Genomic DNA, 19,940 nt, shown 5'->3' with positions numbered 1-19,940 from the left:
GTGTAGTGATTCGCCTCAGTCCGGGTGGCGGAGGACAAATCCCAGTTGCCTCCGCATCTGAGATCGTCAACCCGTGCATCTTATCACGTGGCTTGTTGAGTGCATTGCCACGGAGACATAGCACGTGTGGAGGCTTCACGGCATCCACCGCGGCAACCACGCTCAACTCGCCACGCACTCCACCGAGAACGAACCACATTATAGCGATCACGAGGAGGTTACCCCATGTGACTCTACCCTCCCTAGCAACCGGGCCAATTTGGTTGCTCAGGAGACCTGGCTGGAGTCACTCAGCATGCCCTGGGATTCGAATTAGCGAACTCCAGGGGTGGTAGCCAGCGTCTTTACCACTGAGCTACCCAGGCCCCCAGAACAACTTTTACTCTCAAAACGCAATGAAAGGATCTCACTGCTGAATACTCCACCACTATACTACACAATTACTGGTGAGCGATATGTAAACAATTACCAGCCAGTTGCCTAATATATAAATTTTAGTCGCATAGCGCGAAATTTGGTTGCAAATGCGAGAGATTTCCTCACTGTAGCGGAGGGTTGTGCATAGCGTAAAAGATCGATCTTGTGATTTAAAAAAAAAATCAATATCGAGATCGTTCAAATGAAGATTGCGATGCATCAAAAAATATAAATTTTTACCCACCCCTACCATGTGCTTTTCCTGGCTTTGTGTAGCACCTACAACTTTGCACATCCTTCTGAAAGCTCCCAACGTTAGAAACACGCTGACGTAAGAAGTCTGCTTTGGGCTAATCACAAACGGCGCTGTTCTGATGTACTCATTTCACAAGTGAAGAGGGTGTCTTAAACACACAGCAGCTAAAAATGGTCTGTTTAATTCTAAGGCTCAGAGATGGGGTGAAAATTGTTAAGAAAAGCTAAAAAAAATAAAATAATAATAATAATAAAAAAATAAAAAGAAATGTAAAAATTTGGTACAAAAAGCCTCGTCTAACATTCAAAGTGGACCTTTGGAACAAAAACCAAATACTGGTAAAAAATTGTGGTTGTACCCCTTTAATATCAATTACATCTAAAATCAAAAGGTGTATTAAAAGGGATCTTGAAAACAATAATCTGCAAGATAATCGTGAAAAGCAGATTAGCTGTGGCTTTATAGATACGGTAATCCTGTCTGAAGGGAGAGCTAGACTGTTTGGCAACATCCATATACAAGTCTCAAGTCTGCTGACACGGTCTAGAAAAACCCAGCGGAGCTGCTGGCAAACAGGACAGACAGCCGCACCGACAGCTAAGGTGTGGCTTTAGGATTCACTGAAGTTCAAACACATAAATCACATTCCAGAGCTGCCTCTGCACAAGGAACAGTCATCAGGTGCTTATTCTTTGCAATCTCATGTTAAGTTGTTAGATCTGTTGCTACAGGCCTCTTTATAGACCTCAACCTGTCAACACTGAGATAGATGGCATGCAAATTATGCAATGATTTGCCATGCAGGTGCATATAGAGGAGTATGTAAAAATACATACTCCTCTATACTATGTCAATTTAAAGTTTTTTAAAAGCAAAGCATTTTTGTGATATGTTAAACTATAATAAACTGATAATGACAGTTCTTCGCCAATATACCCTCCTATATTGACCCCAAAGGAGTGTGTTCAAGCAGCCTGCTGTTGCTATGGTTACCTCCTAAGGTGAACGTGACTTCAATTAGAAGCATCTATTTGGTGCCATATGCAGTCTAAATAACTTTTGTGATTAACATATTTTGAAAGCACTGTTGAAATGTTCCTCATGTAATGTGTAAAATGAAGCATGCTTAACATATGTTCTTTTTAAGACCCTTGGTTTTTAAAGGGATAGTTCACCCAAAACTATTCTCATTTATTCACCCTTGTGCCATCCCAGATGTGTATGACTTTCTTTCTTCTGCTGAACACAAACGAAGATTTTTTACAAAAATATCTTAGCTCTGTAGGTTCATAAATGCAAGTTAATGTTGGCCAGAACTTTGATGCTCCAAAAGCACAAAGGCATCATAAAAGTAATCCATATGATTCCAGTGTTTTAATCCATGTCTTCAGAGATGATATGATAGGCGTGGATGAGAAACAGATCAATATTTAAGTCCTTTTTAGTATAAATTCTCCTCCCTGCCCAGTAGGTGGCGATATGCAGAAAGAATGCAAATAGACAAAAACAAAAGCAAAAGAATGTGGAAGTGAAAAAAAAAAAAAAAAAAAAAAAAAAGACTTAAATATTGATCCGTTTCTCACCCACACTTATCATATCGCTTCTGAAGATATGGAGTTAACCACTGGAGTCTTATGGATTACTTTCAGGCTGACTTTATGTGCTTTTCGTATCTTCAAAAATCTCTGAACACCATTCACTTGCATTGTATGGCCCTACAGAGCAGAAATATTCTTCTAAAAATCTTCATTTTGTGTTTAGTACAAGAAATAAATTCATACACATCACCAATGGCAGAATGAGTGTGAGTAAATGATGAGAACTTTCATTTTTGGGTGAACTATCCCTTTAAAATGGATTTCAAAAAGCCCCCTGTAATTCACACCCTTTGCAACAGCCCTTCAGTTTTTAAAAAGTGCAGTTAGCATTCAGAGATACGCTTTCACAAATGTAAACACAAAGTGGATTTACTGTTTATGCAGTTTTTAAATTTGACAGCCGAAAGTAGCAGGTGGACACAATACTGAGACCATCTGTCCCTTTTAAATAAGCAAACTACAAATATACACACTACTTGTTCTTATATAAAGTTCAGCTAGAGTCTACTGACAACAGCAGTATAACATCCCAACTTGTCCCTTCAATAACACCTGAAGCAAATCGAGCTACCAGCATTTTTATCTGAGGAGTACGCCTAACCCATAATCCTTTGGAGTGACGTCTGCATTACATAGCTATTGTCTGGGAACAGAACTACGGCTCACCTTAATGCACTGTAGCCCTGACACACGCTCACACAGCACAAAACACGCTCCTGGTTGGTGCGGTTCTCTCCCAGGAACTTGCACACAATATTTCCCCCCAGACTAAAGCCCACGACAATAAGTTTTGTCTGGGGAAATGCTTTCTTTATGAAGCCCACCATTGCAGCAAACTCCCATGTACAGCCTGTAAAAAAAAAAAAAAAAGGAAAAAAAAGCATTTGATTACTGTTTAAATGTTGTTTTGTGAACTGAAAACATCCATAGACAAAAATTAAATAACTATTTTGCCGATTTGTGAAAAGTTTCTTGGTTTTTAAAGAAAAAAAATATATACAACATTATTGTTGTAACTGGTGGCTTTCAGGCTATCCTTGGAAAATGTATTCTTTCAGGTAGACTTAACCTGTCTGGCAGATACATTTACAGTAGTTTAATTAACTGAATTTATATTGTCATATTATTCAGTTATATTTTTACATTAGCCACTTTGACTTGCTGTTAAGCTATTGTACTTTAAAGGTGCAGTATGTAAGATTTAGAAACCCTTGTTATTAATGACACCTGTGGCCGTTAAGTGAACTGCAGCCAGCTACCTGTTGCTCGTGCACACACTCCATAGGGACGCGAGCGAGCATCCAAAACAATGACGTAATGTACAAAGAGACTGAATGTGAATCACCGGGATCATGCTGACAGATGTAGCATAATTGAAATTACAGTTATGATTGTTTTACTACAAACTTTGAGACTAAACTAAAACTACTTATAAGCTAACATAGCATACTGATACACACGTACAGCTACATACTACCGAACTATACCAGACAGTTTACTGTCGCACTGTTATGTTGCACTATTGTATGTTTTGTATGTCATATGTTGTACTACGATCAAGAAACCAGCGTATTTGCTTAAATTTATCCTGTATACCTGACTTTTAGTATAAAGAGAAGATCGTTGAAATTATTTGAAAGTTACGAAGCAAGGTAGCTTGCAATTCGTCAGCGTTAGCAGGCAAGATCAAGTTAGCTAAAATTACACAGATCAGTCCTTATGGCACTATATTTAACATGTTTTGCAGTTATGTAAGCTTACCTGTCCAATAAGAAGAACGCCAATTCAGGGTCGGTTTTGATCCCCAAAACCGAACGAAGGTCCCTCCAGGAATCAAATGCCCTGCTGATGTTCACTCTAGTTTTCGCTCGACCACGATCACGTCCCTGCTTAGCCAGACGTTATTCAGTAGATAAATGTTTTGTTTTTTTTGGGCTTACTCTGCGTTTGTGTAGGAGTTGGTGTTGTGCTGGATTCCATCTCTAAGATAACATTACCTAGTGTTGCAGACTGTCTGTTGACGCAGAAGAGAAGCTATTACTGAGGTAAGGCTCTCGGGAGCGTGCATAAATGTCACATCTTTTGGATTTTCCCGGCAAAGCCGACCCGCTCCCTTCGCATGAAAATCAGTCTACAGGCTTTAATAGGCAACCTAGGAAGTCCGGGAAGGGCTCATTTTTTATGTTGTGTAACAAGCCGTTCACACATTGGCAAAAAAAAAAAAAAAAAAAAAATGAAATTGAAAAATGAAAATTGTTACATATTGCACCTTTAAAAAGCAAAGCTTTTGCTGTTGCAAGTTTTTGCCATTCATAAAATGATCCTTGATCATTATGTTGCTTACCAATCAAACATTTATTCCCTTCATTATGTAATTCAAATTGTGCCAGACAACACCCCTTATCTGTGGTAAAAATCAATGTAATGCACGGCCTCTTTTTCCATTGAATAAATTAAAATGTGTCTAATTGATTCACTGAATCACTTTAAAAGGTTGACATCTCCTGGATAAACACGTTTACCCTTCATACTCTATAAAAGGATTAACTATATGTTCTAGAAGTCCCACAGAAGTGTCATACCGTAGGTGAACATGCGTGGTGAGGTGAGCTCAATGTTAGGCAATGCTCCAAGGTGATTGAGCACAGCACAGCGGTAGCCCTGTTTCTGTGAATGATCCACAAATGTGCGGATATAGTGCTTCTCACTGTGGTTCCCAATGCCAGGGCAAATGACCATGGTGACATCCTCTGTGAAGCAAACGCAGAAACATTGAGATTGCCAGCTATGGAAGGCATTTCACATGCAGACAAATAAATGCGAAGTTATGCAGCCATAACTTCTGTTCAAGTTGTTTATTGTTACCTGGAAAGAAGATAAACATTGCGATAATGTGCCACAATGTTGGCACAGAGCAAACAAATGCAAAATACAGTATTTGAACATGGTTGCATAAACTCCATTTTCCAATGTGTTGAATTTCACATTGATGTACTGCAATTGCACAGATGGATATTTTATATATTTTACAATTCTATTTTATTACTCTTTATTATTTTATCTTAAAATAAACATGAAATTTAAATTTCTGGTCTTATTATGCATGATTAATTAGTGCATGCTATTCCAAATTTAAAAACAGATGTTTTGCCTTTTAAATTTTTTATAAAAAAATTTAATAAATTGCACTGCCTCTGAAACATATTTACTTTTCAGCAGACATCATGAATAACTCTAAGGCTGAGTTAATCTGATATCTTCTGCTATTACAATATATGGCAGAAATAGTAAGAGTAGCATGATAGCATCCTGAACACAACCTTACTTTTCAACCCCTTCCCCCACCACATGTCTCTGTCTGTTCTAGTATGTAACACCTGCTTTACACAATCCAAACAATTCTCGATGGATAAAATGAAGTCCTGGCCTACATTTTATCTCGAGCATCCCATTTCACTCAGAAATATGTCTGATAACAGAAGTAAAACTAGGTTGTGGCATTTCATGTTGACTTTCAAGCATGCTGCTTTAATTAATATCGCTGCTTTACTGCAGTGAGTAAGCAACCCTTTTTATTTCATTTAAATGACTACTTCCTCATTAAACTTGAATGAGACTCTATTCATCAGGTTTCCACATAGTGTAGTGTTACCACACAACCCAGATCAAATGTACCCAGCCATGTGGCACTTACCTCCAGTTTGATGATCCCCTAAGGGTTCAAAGAGGTCAAAAGTTGCCGTGGCCCCGTCCTGCATGGGTAGATATTTGCGCAGGCCGTATGGGTGTGGAGAACTAACTCGACCCAACTTTCCATAGAGGGCCGTCTGAAGATGACCACTTTTACCCCATAGCAGAGGAGGAATGTACCTAGACAATGAAATAAAATCTCTATTTAGTGAAATAATACTTGATTTTGTGGCCAATCAAACAAAGTAGCCTATCCTCATCACAAAAGGGGAACAGATGCAATAGGTCACAAAGGTCATTTTGAAATACAAAGGAAACTGCTGTTGATGCAATCATGAAATATACAGAGTGTGCATGATAATTATGAACTGATAAGTAAACCATGAGGGCAGCAGCCTACATTTCCAAAGCAGGTTTGTATATTAACAGCAGGCATTGGGATGCGTCACATTACTGCTTACAGCAGACAACAAACAGGTGCACAGTGCTGTTATATAAGAGTCCCGCCCACCAATTAAGCTTTACCCAATAGCCAGCTTAAGTCCTTCACTAAGCTCCAAGCTTAACAGGTCTGATACTTTTAAATCTGAATAGGAGATTTCTGTGAACAGAATGATTTTCAGTAAAATGTGCTCATAAAATGGTTAAAATTGAGAAGAAATTATTCTTATGTGGGCTGGAATAAAGCGTGAAATTGTAAAGCATTTTATCTGCTGTTTATCACAGACAACAGAAGATCTAGAAGCCAAATTTGATAGCAATTACAACTGATAAGTGAACTTCCTAACATTTTTGCAACACACTATGGTACTTTGAACTTAGGAGTAGTTATGTACCTTAGTAGACAGTTGCCAATGTACTAGTGGTCAATAACATTAAGGCAGAATTTAGGGTCAATAATTAGTGTGAATCGATAAGAGTTGCCTTTCTAGTTAGATACGACAATAAACTGGGGTTGTAAGACAACCACCATCTTTATTGTTTTAAATTCCTCAGAAAAGGCTGTTGGCAACTTCCACAATGTGGAATTAAAGGTTTTATAATCTGGAATATTTTAAGTTTTGGGTCACGTGAACATGTGAAATGTTAACAGCAGAATATTTCAAAGTGCCTAGCAATATTAAAACATTTTCGCTACATTACCTTAACTTTTTGGAAACATAACCTTCTCGAAAATAACTTTTGAGATGCAGCTTTCTAGATTATTATTTGAGATGTAAAATACTAGAATGTCATTGTTTTGAGAATTAATATACTAGATTATCACTATTTTTGAGACTCGTCATTCAAGAATACGACTGAGTCATAACATTCTAGAATATCACTAATTTGAGCCGTAACATTGCAGAATATCACTGTTTTGAGATGTAACATTTAAGAATGACTGAGCAACAGACAACAGGTTGTCAGAATCAACACACAGACCCCTCAATCCATCACACTGAGCACTGGTGCGCCACAGGGCTGTGTACTGAACCCACTGTTATACACCTTTCTGACTCATGACTGCAATGCAAAACACCAAAGTAATAGCATCATAAAGTTTGCAGATGACACCACAGTAGTGGGGCTCATCAGCAATAATGATGAGACAGCATACAGGGACGAGGTGAACCAACTCATAGCCTGGTGTGATTTCAACAATCTCTCCCTGAATGTCAACAAGACAAAAGAGATGATTGTTGACTTTAGACATACCAAAGCTCCTCATCAGCCATTATTCATCAATGGCAAAGAAGTTGAAACAATGCAGAACTTTGAGAGTGTACTCACCATCTGTATCAACATCTGGTATGGAAACTGCTCAGCATCTGACAGAAAAGCCCTACAGCAGGTAGTGAAGACAGCACAGCGCATCACTGGTGCCAATCTTCCTGCCATTGAAGACATTTACACCACAAGGAGTATGAGGAAGGCAACCTCAATCAGGAAGGACCCCTCTCACCCATCCTACAACTGGTTTAAGCCCCTACCATCTGGGAAGAGGCCAAGAAGTTCAGGCCAGAACATCCAGACTTAGGAACAGTTTCTTCCCACAAGCAGTAAGACTTCTGAACAGTCATGTCCAACTATGAACACAACCTTCCATAACTCCTCACTGCACGACTGTCACCTTAACAAGTGCACTATCATTTGTCCAGAGACTGACCTGCCAACTAAGACTGAACAACAGTATCACTCTACCTCACTCAATATTATATTATAATATTATTATTACATTACTATGCGAAATAAGCGTGTATATAATGATGAAACAGAGAGGAGGTGCACACTCTGACACGCTGATGTCAGGAGCACAACCTCTGCCTCAACACAGTAAGACCAAGGAGCTTGTGGTGGACTTCAGGTGAAAAGACAGAGAACACAGTCCCATCACCATCAATGGAGCACCAGTGGAGAGAGTCAGCAGCTTCAAGTTCCTCAGTGTCCACATCACTGAGGAACTCACATGGTCCATCCACACTGAGGCCATTGTGAAGAAGGCTCAGCAGCACCTCTTCTTCTTGAGATGGCTGAGGAAGTTTGGAATGAACCACCACATCCTCACACAGTTCTACACCAGCACTGTAGACTCCAGCCACCCGAGCCATGGGCTGCTCTTACTGCTACCATCAGGCAGGCGGTATCGTAGCATCAGGACCCGCACCAGCCGATCTCATGACAGCTTCTTCCCCCAAGCAATCAGACTATTGAACTCTTGATCAGTCACAATACATATATCAGCACTGCACTTTATTAGTCTCAGACTGGACTCTCATTTTATACTTCTCTTAATAACACATTGGCAACTGACTATCAACCGACAGCTGAATGTCAACACAACACTTCATATTTATTTCCACTGATTACATGGGGGGGGCGTCAGTGTATTTTTATTGTATACAGTCTTCTTATTTTGTGTATACTGTCAATTGTATATTATTTTTATTGTACACAGTCTTCTTATTTTGTGTATACTATATATTGTATATCGGGCTGTGGAGTAACGGAACACATGCAACGGGATTACGTATTTAAAATACAAAATAAAAGTAACTATGCCACTACAGTTACAATTTAAATCATTGGTAATTAGAATACAGTTACATTCAAAAAGTATTTTGATTACTGAAGAGATTACTTTGCATTTTAATGTAATTTGTTTCATTTAATATTTAGTCCTTTCAAATGGAAAACATTTTACATATAAATGATGTGATCCAAAGTGCATTTGATCAGCAGTGAAACACTTTCTTATGAAGTGTTACATTCATACGAGCAGACAGAGAAGTTTGAAGTAAGTTTGGAGCAGAAGAAATGGAAATAAACCTTGTGTAAATTGTCAGCTTTACGCTAAGCTAAAATGCTATTTCTAGACATTTTATATGCACATGTTACCAGGCACGATCATATTTGTTTATCAAGAAAATTCACGTTGGATTATTATTTCTTTTGTTCTAGTAAGACCTTAAATATTAGGGCAAAAATCATATTCTTAATAATAATTTTTGTATTGTTTTCCTGTAAAAATATCTAAAAATCCAATTTGATTTATCTTGTTTTAGAAACAACACTGCATAAGATATTTAGGTTTTTCAGAGAATGTATTTTTAACATGTGTATATTGTCTTACTATACTGGCAGAGTTTTTATAGTCAAAACAAGTGACAAAATCTACCAGTGCTGAAGAAGTAATCCAAAGTATTTAGAATATGTTACTGACCTTGAGTAATCTAACGGAATACGTTACAAATTACATTTTATAGCATGTATTCTGTAATCTGTAGTGGAATACATTTCAAAAGTAACCGTCCCAACCCTGATTGTATATTATTAGGTGCATATTGTGTTGTGTAACAAGGTGTGTAAACTGTGTTATGTGTAAATCAGATGTTTATTGTAATTGTCATACTGCTATGTTGCTCAGAACTGCACCCAAGACTTTCACCCACTGTTGCACTTGTGTATATGGTTGAGTGACAATAAAGGGATTTGATTTAATTGATTTACTTAGTACTTATACAATGTTCATACAAACAGGTGTACATATCATCATCTTCCCACTGCTGCTACACTTTATATGTATTTCCTTTTTATATCTGACTTGTTTAATTCTGTGTACAAGTTGTGTTATTTTAGTCTGTATTTATTGTCATCTTTAGTCCTTGCCAATGTCTGCTACATGTTGCACTGTAGTTCCCGGAAGCAACTGTCTTTTGTTTTTATCCATTGCCATGCAATGTGAAAAAAATGACAATAAAGCTGACTTTGACACTGACTTTTATGAGATGTAAGGAATCAAAGCCAGAGCAGTTTAATCTGGTCACTATGACACAAACAAAGCTTGCACATAATCCTCTAATAATAGAACTGACTGGAAATACAGGCTTTTTTTGTACCCTGAACATAATCTTTAAACATTCCTCGCTTTGTTGAGCTGCAGTCATCCGCAGCTATAAAAGATTAAAAAAAGAAGACAAAGAAGCACACAGCAGTAGGGCTGCGATGACACGCCTAATAATGTTCCAAAGTCCAGACTCAAAAACCAATATCTCAGGCCTGCATGTCCATTATCAAAGCTTGACAAAATAAATAAACTTTTGATCTTCAAACTCTGAAAATACACAGTTGTTTTCTCAAAGGGTGTTTCGCTGTACAATGCTTGCCAGAGCATACATGGGAAAAGCTAATTGTGCTATCGAAGAGATAAGGATAAGTACAGACAATGTGCTGTGTTTTGTCGATTGATCCGTTGGCGCCTAGTGTAGTAGCTGGACTGGAAAATAATTATTACATAACCAACCAGGAGTCACTTTGGATTACAAAGGAAACTCCCACTCGCAGGGGCGCAACGGACATATGTAATGCATATTGCGACTTCTGAGGTCAATGTATGGAACAGCCTCCAGGAGATATTTTCTTGTTAATTGCAGATCCTGCGGAAGTACAATAAAATGAATGATATCCATCTCTTTGAATTCAAACACAAAAATAGCCAAGACTAACAGTGGTTTGATAAAATCACCCAAGCTGGCATCTACAAAATTTATTAAAAGCTGTACAATTGCGCCTCTGGTATATAAAAATTTCTACTGCTGTTATTAGAAAGGCACTCTTTGTCTTGGCATCAAATATAAACAGCGTAATAACCCTATGTCGTTACAGCCAACAACGTATTCTTCAAGCAATACCTCGCTGTTTTCATAAACTAAGTCAGAGTTCGCAATTTGACTAAATTTCGTAAAAAAAGTTATTCCAAACAGCGTCAAAGAATGCTTGTTACAAAAAAAAAAAAAAAAACCCACAAAACCTTTTTGAACATGGCAGCAGCTGTTAGTCAACTAATTCTTTATTTAACATTTATAGTACAGTGAGCAGATTACTCAACAATCAGATTTTATGGATATTTTCAGCTGAAAAATTAGACTATTTAGTTAGGCTACGTGTAGCCAGCATACACTTTGTATCAAGGGTAACAGTAAACATTTGCGCTGTGGTAATGCAGTTTATGAGAAAGTGTGAATTTTGACACTTAGTCTAAAGGCTGCGAAGAATGATTCCATGAGTACTTTCCGTATGTTGAGCAATGCCATTTTCTCTCTTTCCCCCATGTTGTATTAAAGTTTAGGTGGTATATGTCATGCAAGGATTGGTGACCCTTACAAAAAAAAAGGTGTACCATGACACAGTTATGGTATCAGCTGGTAATACCATGGTACTTTGACATATACCATGGTACTACTGACTTATATATCATAAACAATTATAGCCATATGGTAGTAAGGTACTTCAAAGAATACAACTGTATAACCATGTCCAAAAAAACATGGAATTACAATGGTGTCATGCCCAAAACATGGTAAAACCATGGTACTTGAGAATCCACTTAATCTTTTCAAATTTGAAGGAAGTTACTTCCTTCCTGGCCAGTAATGTTGAAGCATATTAGTTATGTTGGAGCAGACTAGGCCCACCACTTTTATACAAGCCCTTAAACCATACAGCTTAAATTTATTATTGTAATGCAGAAATGTATTGCAAGTCTTACCTGATAAATCGATCACTTAAAACTTTCAAATTGACAAACACAATTACTGATAACAGCAGCCTAGCTTTCAAGTAATGAAAGCTTAAATTTCTGCATAGTACTATATCCTTCCAAAGCTGCTCTTGGGCTATATATTTATATAAGTGACTCTAAGAGGGCTGCGTAATGCGCTAAAAGCAATGCTTCAATAGTTCAGGAACAGGCTCCAAGATATTCTGAGGTGCGGTTTGCTCAGTAGATATAGTAACTCAGTTGATTTGGTAATCAGATGTGCCGTACTCACTCTTTGGTCAGGATAGGGCAGGACTTAAGCAGGAAGTGGTTGAGCACAGTTTCCTGGTATGTGAGATCTGGAGGAGCTGTAGGACTTTTCAAATTTAGGCATCGGACGATGATGTAGAGCACTGTGGCTACAGCTGCCAACTTCATGCCGTCAAACATGGCCGGCATCTCCGGTGCGACCATGTACACCTCTGAATCGTGAGAGCTCATTTTTGCTCTGAAAATAAGCAGTAACAGACGATTGAGGCTTATTTACTTAAGTACTTATTTATAAGTAAATAAGTTTAAGTAAATAAAATAACTAGTGAGAACATAGAAAGCCCTTTAGAGGACCTGGCGGAATTTTTTTCTGAAAAAGTTTTGCGTTCCCTCGCAATTGGTTTTGCGTTCCTTGCAATAAGTTTAGCATACCCTAGCAATAAACTTACCATAGTTTTACATGGTCTTAATACGGTAACCATATTTGAACCTTGATATTTGTATTAAAAACATAGTAATAATACAGGAAAACAAAAACTATGGTATAAAAATCATAATTTTGTAGTTATTATGGTTTCACTACAAATATCATGGTAAAACCACAGTCACCACAAGATTAACCATGGTTACTCCATAGTAAAACAATGGTTACTTTATGTATACAGTATAATGTATTAAAACCATGGTTTCCACCACAAAAACATGGTTACTTTTCATACTTACTACAATTTTACTATAGTGAGAAAAAAAAAAAAAAAAAATGGTTAGCCTGCAACAGTCATGGTTATTACAATATCACAATAGTAAAATCATGATTCTTGCACAAAACTAAAGTTACTACAGTCTGTAATATTACTATAGTAAAACCATGGTTTCTGACAAAAAAAAAAAAAAAAAAAAAAAAAAAAAACTGTTAAAACAATCACGGTTACTACAGTATTACTATAGCGAATCTATGGTTTCTGCCCAAAAAAAATGGAACTGTCTTGGTTACAGTACATTTAGTAAAGCCATGATTTTACAAGAGTAACCATAATTAAACTATGGTATTTGTATAGTAAAACTATCACCACAAAATTATGATTTTTATTACCAGAGTTTTCATTCTCCTGTATTATCACTATGGTTTTGCAACAAATATCATGGTTGAAATATGGTTACTGTAGGAAAACCATGGTAAATTATTTGCGAGGTAATGCAAACATATTGTGAGGGAACACAAACTATTGCCAAGGAACGCATTACTTTAATAGTTTTTTATTATACTGAATATCAGCATAAAATTTTATTGAAAAGTTGTAACAACAATGAATTCTAAAAATTAACATGCATTTAAGAATTCCATAGTGTTTGGTTATGTCCGCCTTTTTTCTTTAACAACAGCGTTCACTCAAATTGGCATGAACTCCACAAGTTTGTGCAAAACCTGCTGATTCATGTCAATCATGATTTGAGAATGTTCCAAATCATGCATCTTATGAGCTTCAATGGAAACAAGGAAATCTGACCATTGGTACAAAAGTGTTAACATGGTCATTGTCACAAATTTGCTTATTCGTAGTGCAGAATCATGCCGAAATGGTGCAGAATCTTAAATATTTATAATATATATATATATTTATTTATTTTTTTTTTTATTTTTATTTTTTTAAATCGTAAAAAAAGGTTGAATCCCAGATTTTCAATGTGGAATTTTGAACCCCACTGTATGACGAAGACCTATGACATCATTTTACAGGAAGACTTGGTTTAAACTATTCCAATGTGTTGACCAACACAAAATAATAAACAACGGCTAGTTAATGATAAAAAACTGTCGGGGTCACTTACTTTGTAGGTTAGTAGTTTGGTTCCTTGTATGTGAACACTTATTCTCTGATGGAGACGTGGATTTTAGGTCACAGTGATCTAGTCAATTCTATAAAGAAGGGAAAGAGTAGAGACATGTATTAGAAAAGATAAGATTGTAGATTATGTGCTTTACATTTTAACAGACTCAAGTACCAAGCCCATGTTAATAACTGAATTGCCATCTGTCTGCAACTTAAAAGACTGATCGCTGACTCACACAGGCTGTTTCACGAACACTACCCTCAAATGCCCTGCATAAAAGTTCCCTTTAGGGCACAACATTAACATGTTAGATAAGGATCAGCCAAATCATTTAGACCTCTGACAGTTTGTGTTAAATCTGACTTATGCAACAGGAAATTTGAAAGAGTCTATGAGAAACATGTCAGGGTGCTAAATTACAGCAAATTTCCTGATTTTAATGTTAAACACAACTGATGGTAAAACACAAGGACCAGTCATCATGATCATACAATACATAAAACAAATTTCCCCATAAAAATGAGCAAAACTCATTTTGTTTTGTATCCATTAGAGACAGTGTTGTATAAAGTATCCATTTGTCATACTTGAGTAAAAGTAAAGATACCTTCATGGAAACTGACTCAAGTAAAAGTAGCTCAAGAGAAAACAACTTAAGTAAAAGTATTAAAGTAACTGATTTTAAAATGTACTTACGTATCAAAAGTACAAGCAAATCGCATAAATTACGGAACAGTTCATTAAACCCATGGCAATTTATTTGATTGGTGGTGCTCATCATTTACTCACGCTCATGCCATTCCAGATGTGTTTGACTTTATTTCATCTGCAGAACACAAACAAAGATTTTTAGAAGAACATTTCAGCTCTATTGGTCAATTCAATGCAAGTGAATGGTGGCCAGACATTTCAAGCTACAAAAAGCACATTAAGGGAGCATAAAGTTATCCATACTACTACAGTTGTTAAATCCATGTGTTCTGAAGATTTCAGTCGGCTTTGGGTAAGAACAAACCAAATTGTAACTAATTTTCACTGTATATCTTGCCATTGCAATCTCTAGGCACGATCATGATTTTTAAGCTCGATTTCACTTTCTAGTGCTTGACGCATGCACAGAGCCCTAGATGGCACTACAAGAAGTGTAATCGCCAAGGAGACTGCTACTCTCAAGATTTATAGTTGAAAAAAAATTATATTTTGGTCTATTGTTACCCAAACCCAACTGGATCCGTTCAGAAGCCATTGTTGAAACCACTGGAGTCTTATGGATTACACTTATGCAGCATTTATGTGCTTTTTGGAGCTTCAAAGGTCCGGCCACTATTCACTTACATTGAATTGACCTACATAACAACGATATTCTTCTGAAAATCTTTTGTTTGTGTTCTGCAGAAAAAAAATGAAAGTCATACACATCTAGGATCGAATGAGGGTGTGAGAATTTATGAGAGAATTTTCATTTTTAAATGAACTGTCCCTTTAATGGTGCATTCAAGTCACATCAGAATGATCATATTTATGGGATGAGTGTAAATGAACACCACAGTCCATAAAAACTGGAACACTGAAGGAAGGAGTTGAGTCATATTAGTGAACAAAACAGAGACTTTCATTTGGGCCAATAACCAACCACCCAGAACACCCTGGCAACTGCATAGCAATGTGCTAAAAACAGAGTTAAAAACAACTTAACAGCATAGCAACAACCTGACAACCACCTAGAACACCCTGTCAGCTGCAGAGCAATGTGCTAAAAACACAGAATAACTTAGCAGCAGCACAGTAACAACCTGACTAACACATACTGTAGCAATGCACTAAAACACACAGCAGATCACATTGACAACTGCATAGCATGCCCTGGCAACCATCCAGAAAACCCTAGTTACCACATACTGTAGCATAAACGTGCTCCAAAGCAAATATAACACTTTAGCAACCACAAGAAAACTAGTTTTGCTTGGGCATAGACCATCCACATCTTCATAAAATATAAAAATAAATATTGTTGGACATTTTCATGAGCACTGGTAATTATTCATACACATTTAACCTTGGTTAAATGTAAAATGTGAATGCATGTGATTGACTTTTATATAAACAGGTCTCCTGGAAAGGCAGGAGACTGATCGCACATAACTTCATTATTTCACAGCTTTCATAATGTTTAAGCCTACGCTTATCAAATTAATTAGTCAAAAAACAAATTTAAATTTACATGAGCAGTTTCTTGTCTTCCCCAGTGGAGACAGACGATGGAACATGCAATCTGGCGCACTTCGCTTGTGATTTTGATTCAGATTCATGAATCATTAAGACTTTTGTTCAGTTCAAAATAATCAAATTTAAAAGATTCGACTCAAATGATTCTTTCAACGAATCGCACATCACTATCGCCGATCTGCACGCATTTTTGCACGTACAGCTGTTATTTTTTTGCGGTGTTATGTCGCAAAAGTAACGAAAAGGGTCTGGAGAAATTTATCGGAGAAAAAGTAGCAATTTTCTCTTCAAAATGTAGTGAAGTGAAAGTATAAGTCCAAAGAAATATTTATACTCAAGTAAAGTACAAATATGAAAACATTTTACTTAAGTACAGTATCAAAGTATTTGTACTTCGTTACTATACACCTCTGATTAGAGATGCACCGATATGAACATTTTTGGCCGGTACTGATACTGATTTTAACATAAAACTATAGATAGATAACGATACTGATATTTTGTCATCAGATCACTGTTTTACTTAGGAATGCATTAAAAATGTATAAAGAGGTACAAAAGTTTTCACTGTTCTAACAATAAATCATTTCCAATATATATAATTTTGGATACCTCAGAAGTCAAAGTCTGCTGGTTTCAAAGTGTTTTGGATGATTTCCCTCATCATCATGTAGCCTATAGGTCGGTGTCACGTCCGTTTATGGAGTTTTTTTTAAGCATTAACGGGAGAACGAGACAGAATAAAAATGAAATGTTACATGTTGTTAGGAGGGTCAACCCTTTTACATATTGTGGCCATTATTATTTCTTGATTTTGCAATTGAATTCACAGAGTTTTTACAAAGGGTTTTACTAATTAACTATAAATAAACCATTGGTTTTTCATATCAATGTTTTCATGCTTTGTACCGATAAGCCGATGGATTTAATTCGGTCAATAGTTGGCCGATAAATATCACCAGCCATTACATGGTAGTATCATACCTAGTATCCATCAATAATGTTGTGCATTGTGAACTTAATCTGTGCAATCCAAATTAAAAAGGGATGAATGTAATTAGAAATTATAAAGTAATTACATCCAGTAATTACTTTAGATAAAAGAAATTTCGAGCCAGATTTGGTTCTGCAAGTACCTCATAATAACATTGTGTCTAAGCGAAAATATGCACGGAGAAGAGAAATATCAATAGACTTAAGTAAATATAGTTTACTTAAATATCATTACATTATTATTACACAAACAGTGAAAAGTCAAGAAACTTTGATTAACATATTTTTGTAAACAAGCTATACTTATTAGAATGTACCTCTAATGTGAACTGCTTTTAATGTGTAAATACATACACTCACTGAGCACTTTATTAGAAACACTATGGTTGTAATAAAGTTTCAGACGTGGTCTTCTGCTGTTGTAGCCCATCCGCCTTCGACGTGTTGTGTTGTGCATTCTGAGATGCTATTCTGCTCACTACAATTGTACAGAGTGGCTATCTGGGTTCCCGTAGCCTTTCTGTCAGCTCAAACCAGTCTGGCCATTCTCCGTTGACCTCTCTCATTAACAGGGCGTTTCCGTCTGCAGAACTGCCACTCACTGGATGTTTCTGGCACAATTCTGAGTAAATTCTAGAAACTGTTGTGTGTGAAAATCCCAGGAGATCAGCAGTTACAGAAATACTCAAACCAGCCCATCTGGCACCAACAATCATGCCACGGTCGAAATCACTGAGATCACATTTTTTCTCCATTCTGATGGTTGATATGAACATTAACTGAAGCTCCTGACCCGTATCTGCCTGATTTTATGCATTGCACTGCTGCCACATGATTGGCTGTTTAGATAATCGCATGAATAAGTAGGTGTACAGGTGTTCCTAATAAAGTGCTCAGTGAGTGTAAAAACATACATATCATCTATACCAGTATTTTTTAATATCTACTATATTTATATATTATTGCATAGGCTTAATAAAGAGAGAAAATCAATATATAGATAGATGCAGATATAAATAGACCTACAGATATGACAGATCAATGGCAGTAAATGTATATTTATATTTTGAATAATAAAATGTATAAAAAGATGACCAAAAAGCACTTAAAATAGTATTAAACTGCAGCACATAAACATTGCATTGTTGATGGTGATGGATGGTGCGCTGGTGTAAATCCAGTCCTGCATAAGGCCCTGCATCTGCCTTTACTTCAAAAACCCATAAAGAGTCACATATCCGATGGCTTTTATATTTATATAGAGTGTGGAAATGCATAGGTATGCAACACGACAGTCTTTGAGATGTAATCAGGGTAAAATGAGGATAATCTAAGAGAGACTGATGATGATGATGATGATGATGATGACAGCGTGATGGACAACATTATATATATACTCTACATGATAGATACAAGCATCTACTTGAGACATATCTTCTACTGAAAAAGTCTAGGCAGTGGTCTGACAAGACCATTTAAAAGGCGGATTATTTTAGGCAATAAATGTAAACAGGAAAAACAGAGACGACACCCCTCCAGAGACACGAGATAAAAGCCCGCATCAATTTCAATGCAGATAAATACATCATACCTGTTTCATCAAATCGATAACAAACGGCTCCCTTTTCCCGTATCGATTAAAAAGAGATGTGCGCTTTCCCGTTAGGACACAGTGTGTTTATTTCGCGTTGCATTATCCGCTATCCCTTTCCAGCAGTATCCTCCCTCTTCGTCTCGGTTACAGACAGGCAGTGGCGCACTGCACTTCCTGCTTTAGACTATCTCATTTACATATAGCGGTTGCTATTGGGTAAAAAAAGAAAGAAGTTGCGTCAAGGCCCCGCCTCCTTTTTCATAACAAGTCCAGCAACAACAGCACAGATCTAGTGGTGCACGTGAAGAGATAGACGCTTGCGTTCCTGTCCAAGAATTTAGGGAATTTCGAAGAAAACATGTTCCTAGTAAGAGCACAAAGTGCCGTCTTACATATTAGAAAATTATAAAAATAAAAAAATATATAATATTTTTCTTTATTATAAATTCATATTAATGATATATATTAGAAGAGGCAATTAATTACGTAAGAGAGTACTGATACAAAATTACTGATGAGTAATACTTATAAGTAGTACAATAACTATGAATAATTTCATATTTCGTATTCATATTCATATTGTAGATTCTAGATTCTGTTCTAAACATCTAGCAATGCAACTAGACCAAACAACAGACAGATCAGACAACTTCCCTTTTCACAATAAACATGTTGTAAATAGGGCCTATATTAGTCTGCTGAGTATGACAGCAGTTTACACAGCCCACGGTGTTATACTAGTCATTTGTTTTAAACGATACTACAACTGACTATCGTGTAAAATGAAACATTTAGCTTTTTTGGAATAAGGAAGCAAAATTAGCACAAAAAAAAAAAAAAATAATAGCCACAAAGATTGAAAGTTGTGTTCCTTTTAGTTTGGCAGACATCTCGGCCTGGATTAAGGAACACCACCTGCAGTTTAACCCAGCCAAGACTGAGCTCCTTGCCTTTCCAGCCAACCCTGCTGTTGAACACAACATCACCGTGCAGCCTGGTTCAACTACAGTAACGCCTTCCAAAACGGTCAGAAATCTAGGGGTA

The 19,940-nt window shown here is 36.8% G+C and overlaps 2 protein-coding genes across 3 annotated transcripts in view; one reads left to right on the top strand and one right to left on the bottom strand.

Annotated features, from left to right (window-relative positions):
* Nucleotides 1-19,056, bottom strand: part of LOC127450948 (monoacylglycerol lipase ABHD2-like) — a 33,183-nt gene extending 14,127 nt beyond the window's left edge. The window contains exons 1-6 of the mRNA XM_051715449.1: nt 18,894-19,056; nt 14,081-14,168; nt 12,273-12,488; nt 5,966-6,141; nt 4,854-5,021; nt 2,938-3,121 (exon numbers count right to left, since the gene is read on the bottom strand). Of these exons, the coding sequence (XP_051571409.1) occupies nt 2,938-3,121; nt 4,854-5,021; nt 5,966-6,141; nt 12,273-12,481 (737 nt within the window). The 5' untranslated portion in view covers nt 12,482-12,488; nt 14,081-14,168; nt 18,894-19,056. The remainder of the gene's footprint in view (nt 1-2,937; nt 3,122-4,853; nt 5,022-5,965; nt 6,142-12,272; nt 12,489-14,080; nt 14,169-18,893) is intronic.
* Nucleotides 1-19,940, top strand: part of sdhaf2 (succinate dehydrogenase complex assembly factor 2) — a 487,549-nt gene that overhangs the window by 189,368 nt on the left and 278,241 nt on the right. The window lies entirely within an intron of this gene.

Source organism: Myxocyprinus asiaticus, chromosome 2 (assembly GCF_019703515.2).
Source record: "Myxocyprinus asiaticus isolate MX2 ecotype Aquarium Trade chromosome 2, UBuf_Myxa_2, whole genome shotgun sequence".
Classification (NCBI taxonomy): domain Eukaryota; kingdom Metazoa; phylum Chordata; class Actinopteri; order Cypriniformes; family Catostomidae; genus Myxocyprinus; species Myxocyprinus asiaticus.
The sequence above is the reverse complement of the archived record's forward strand: the minus strand, read 5'-3'. Positions and strand labels throughout refer to the sequence as shown.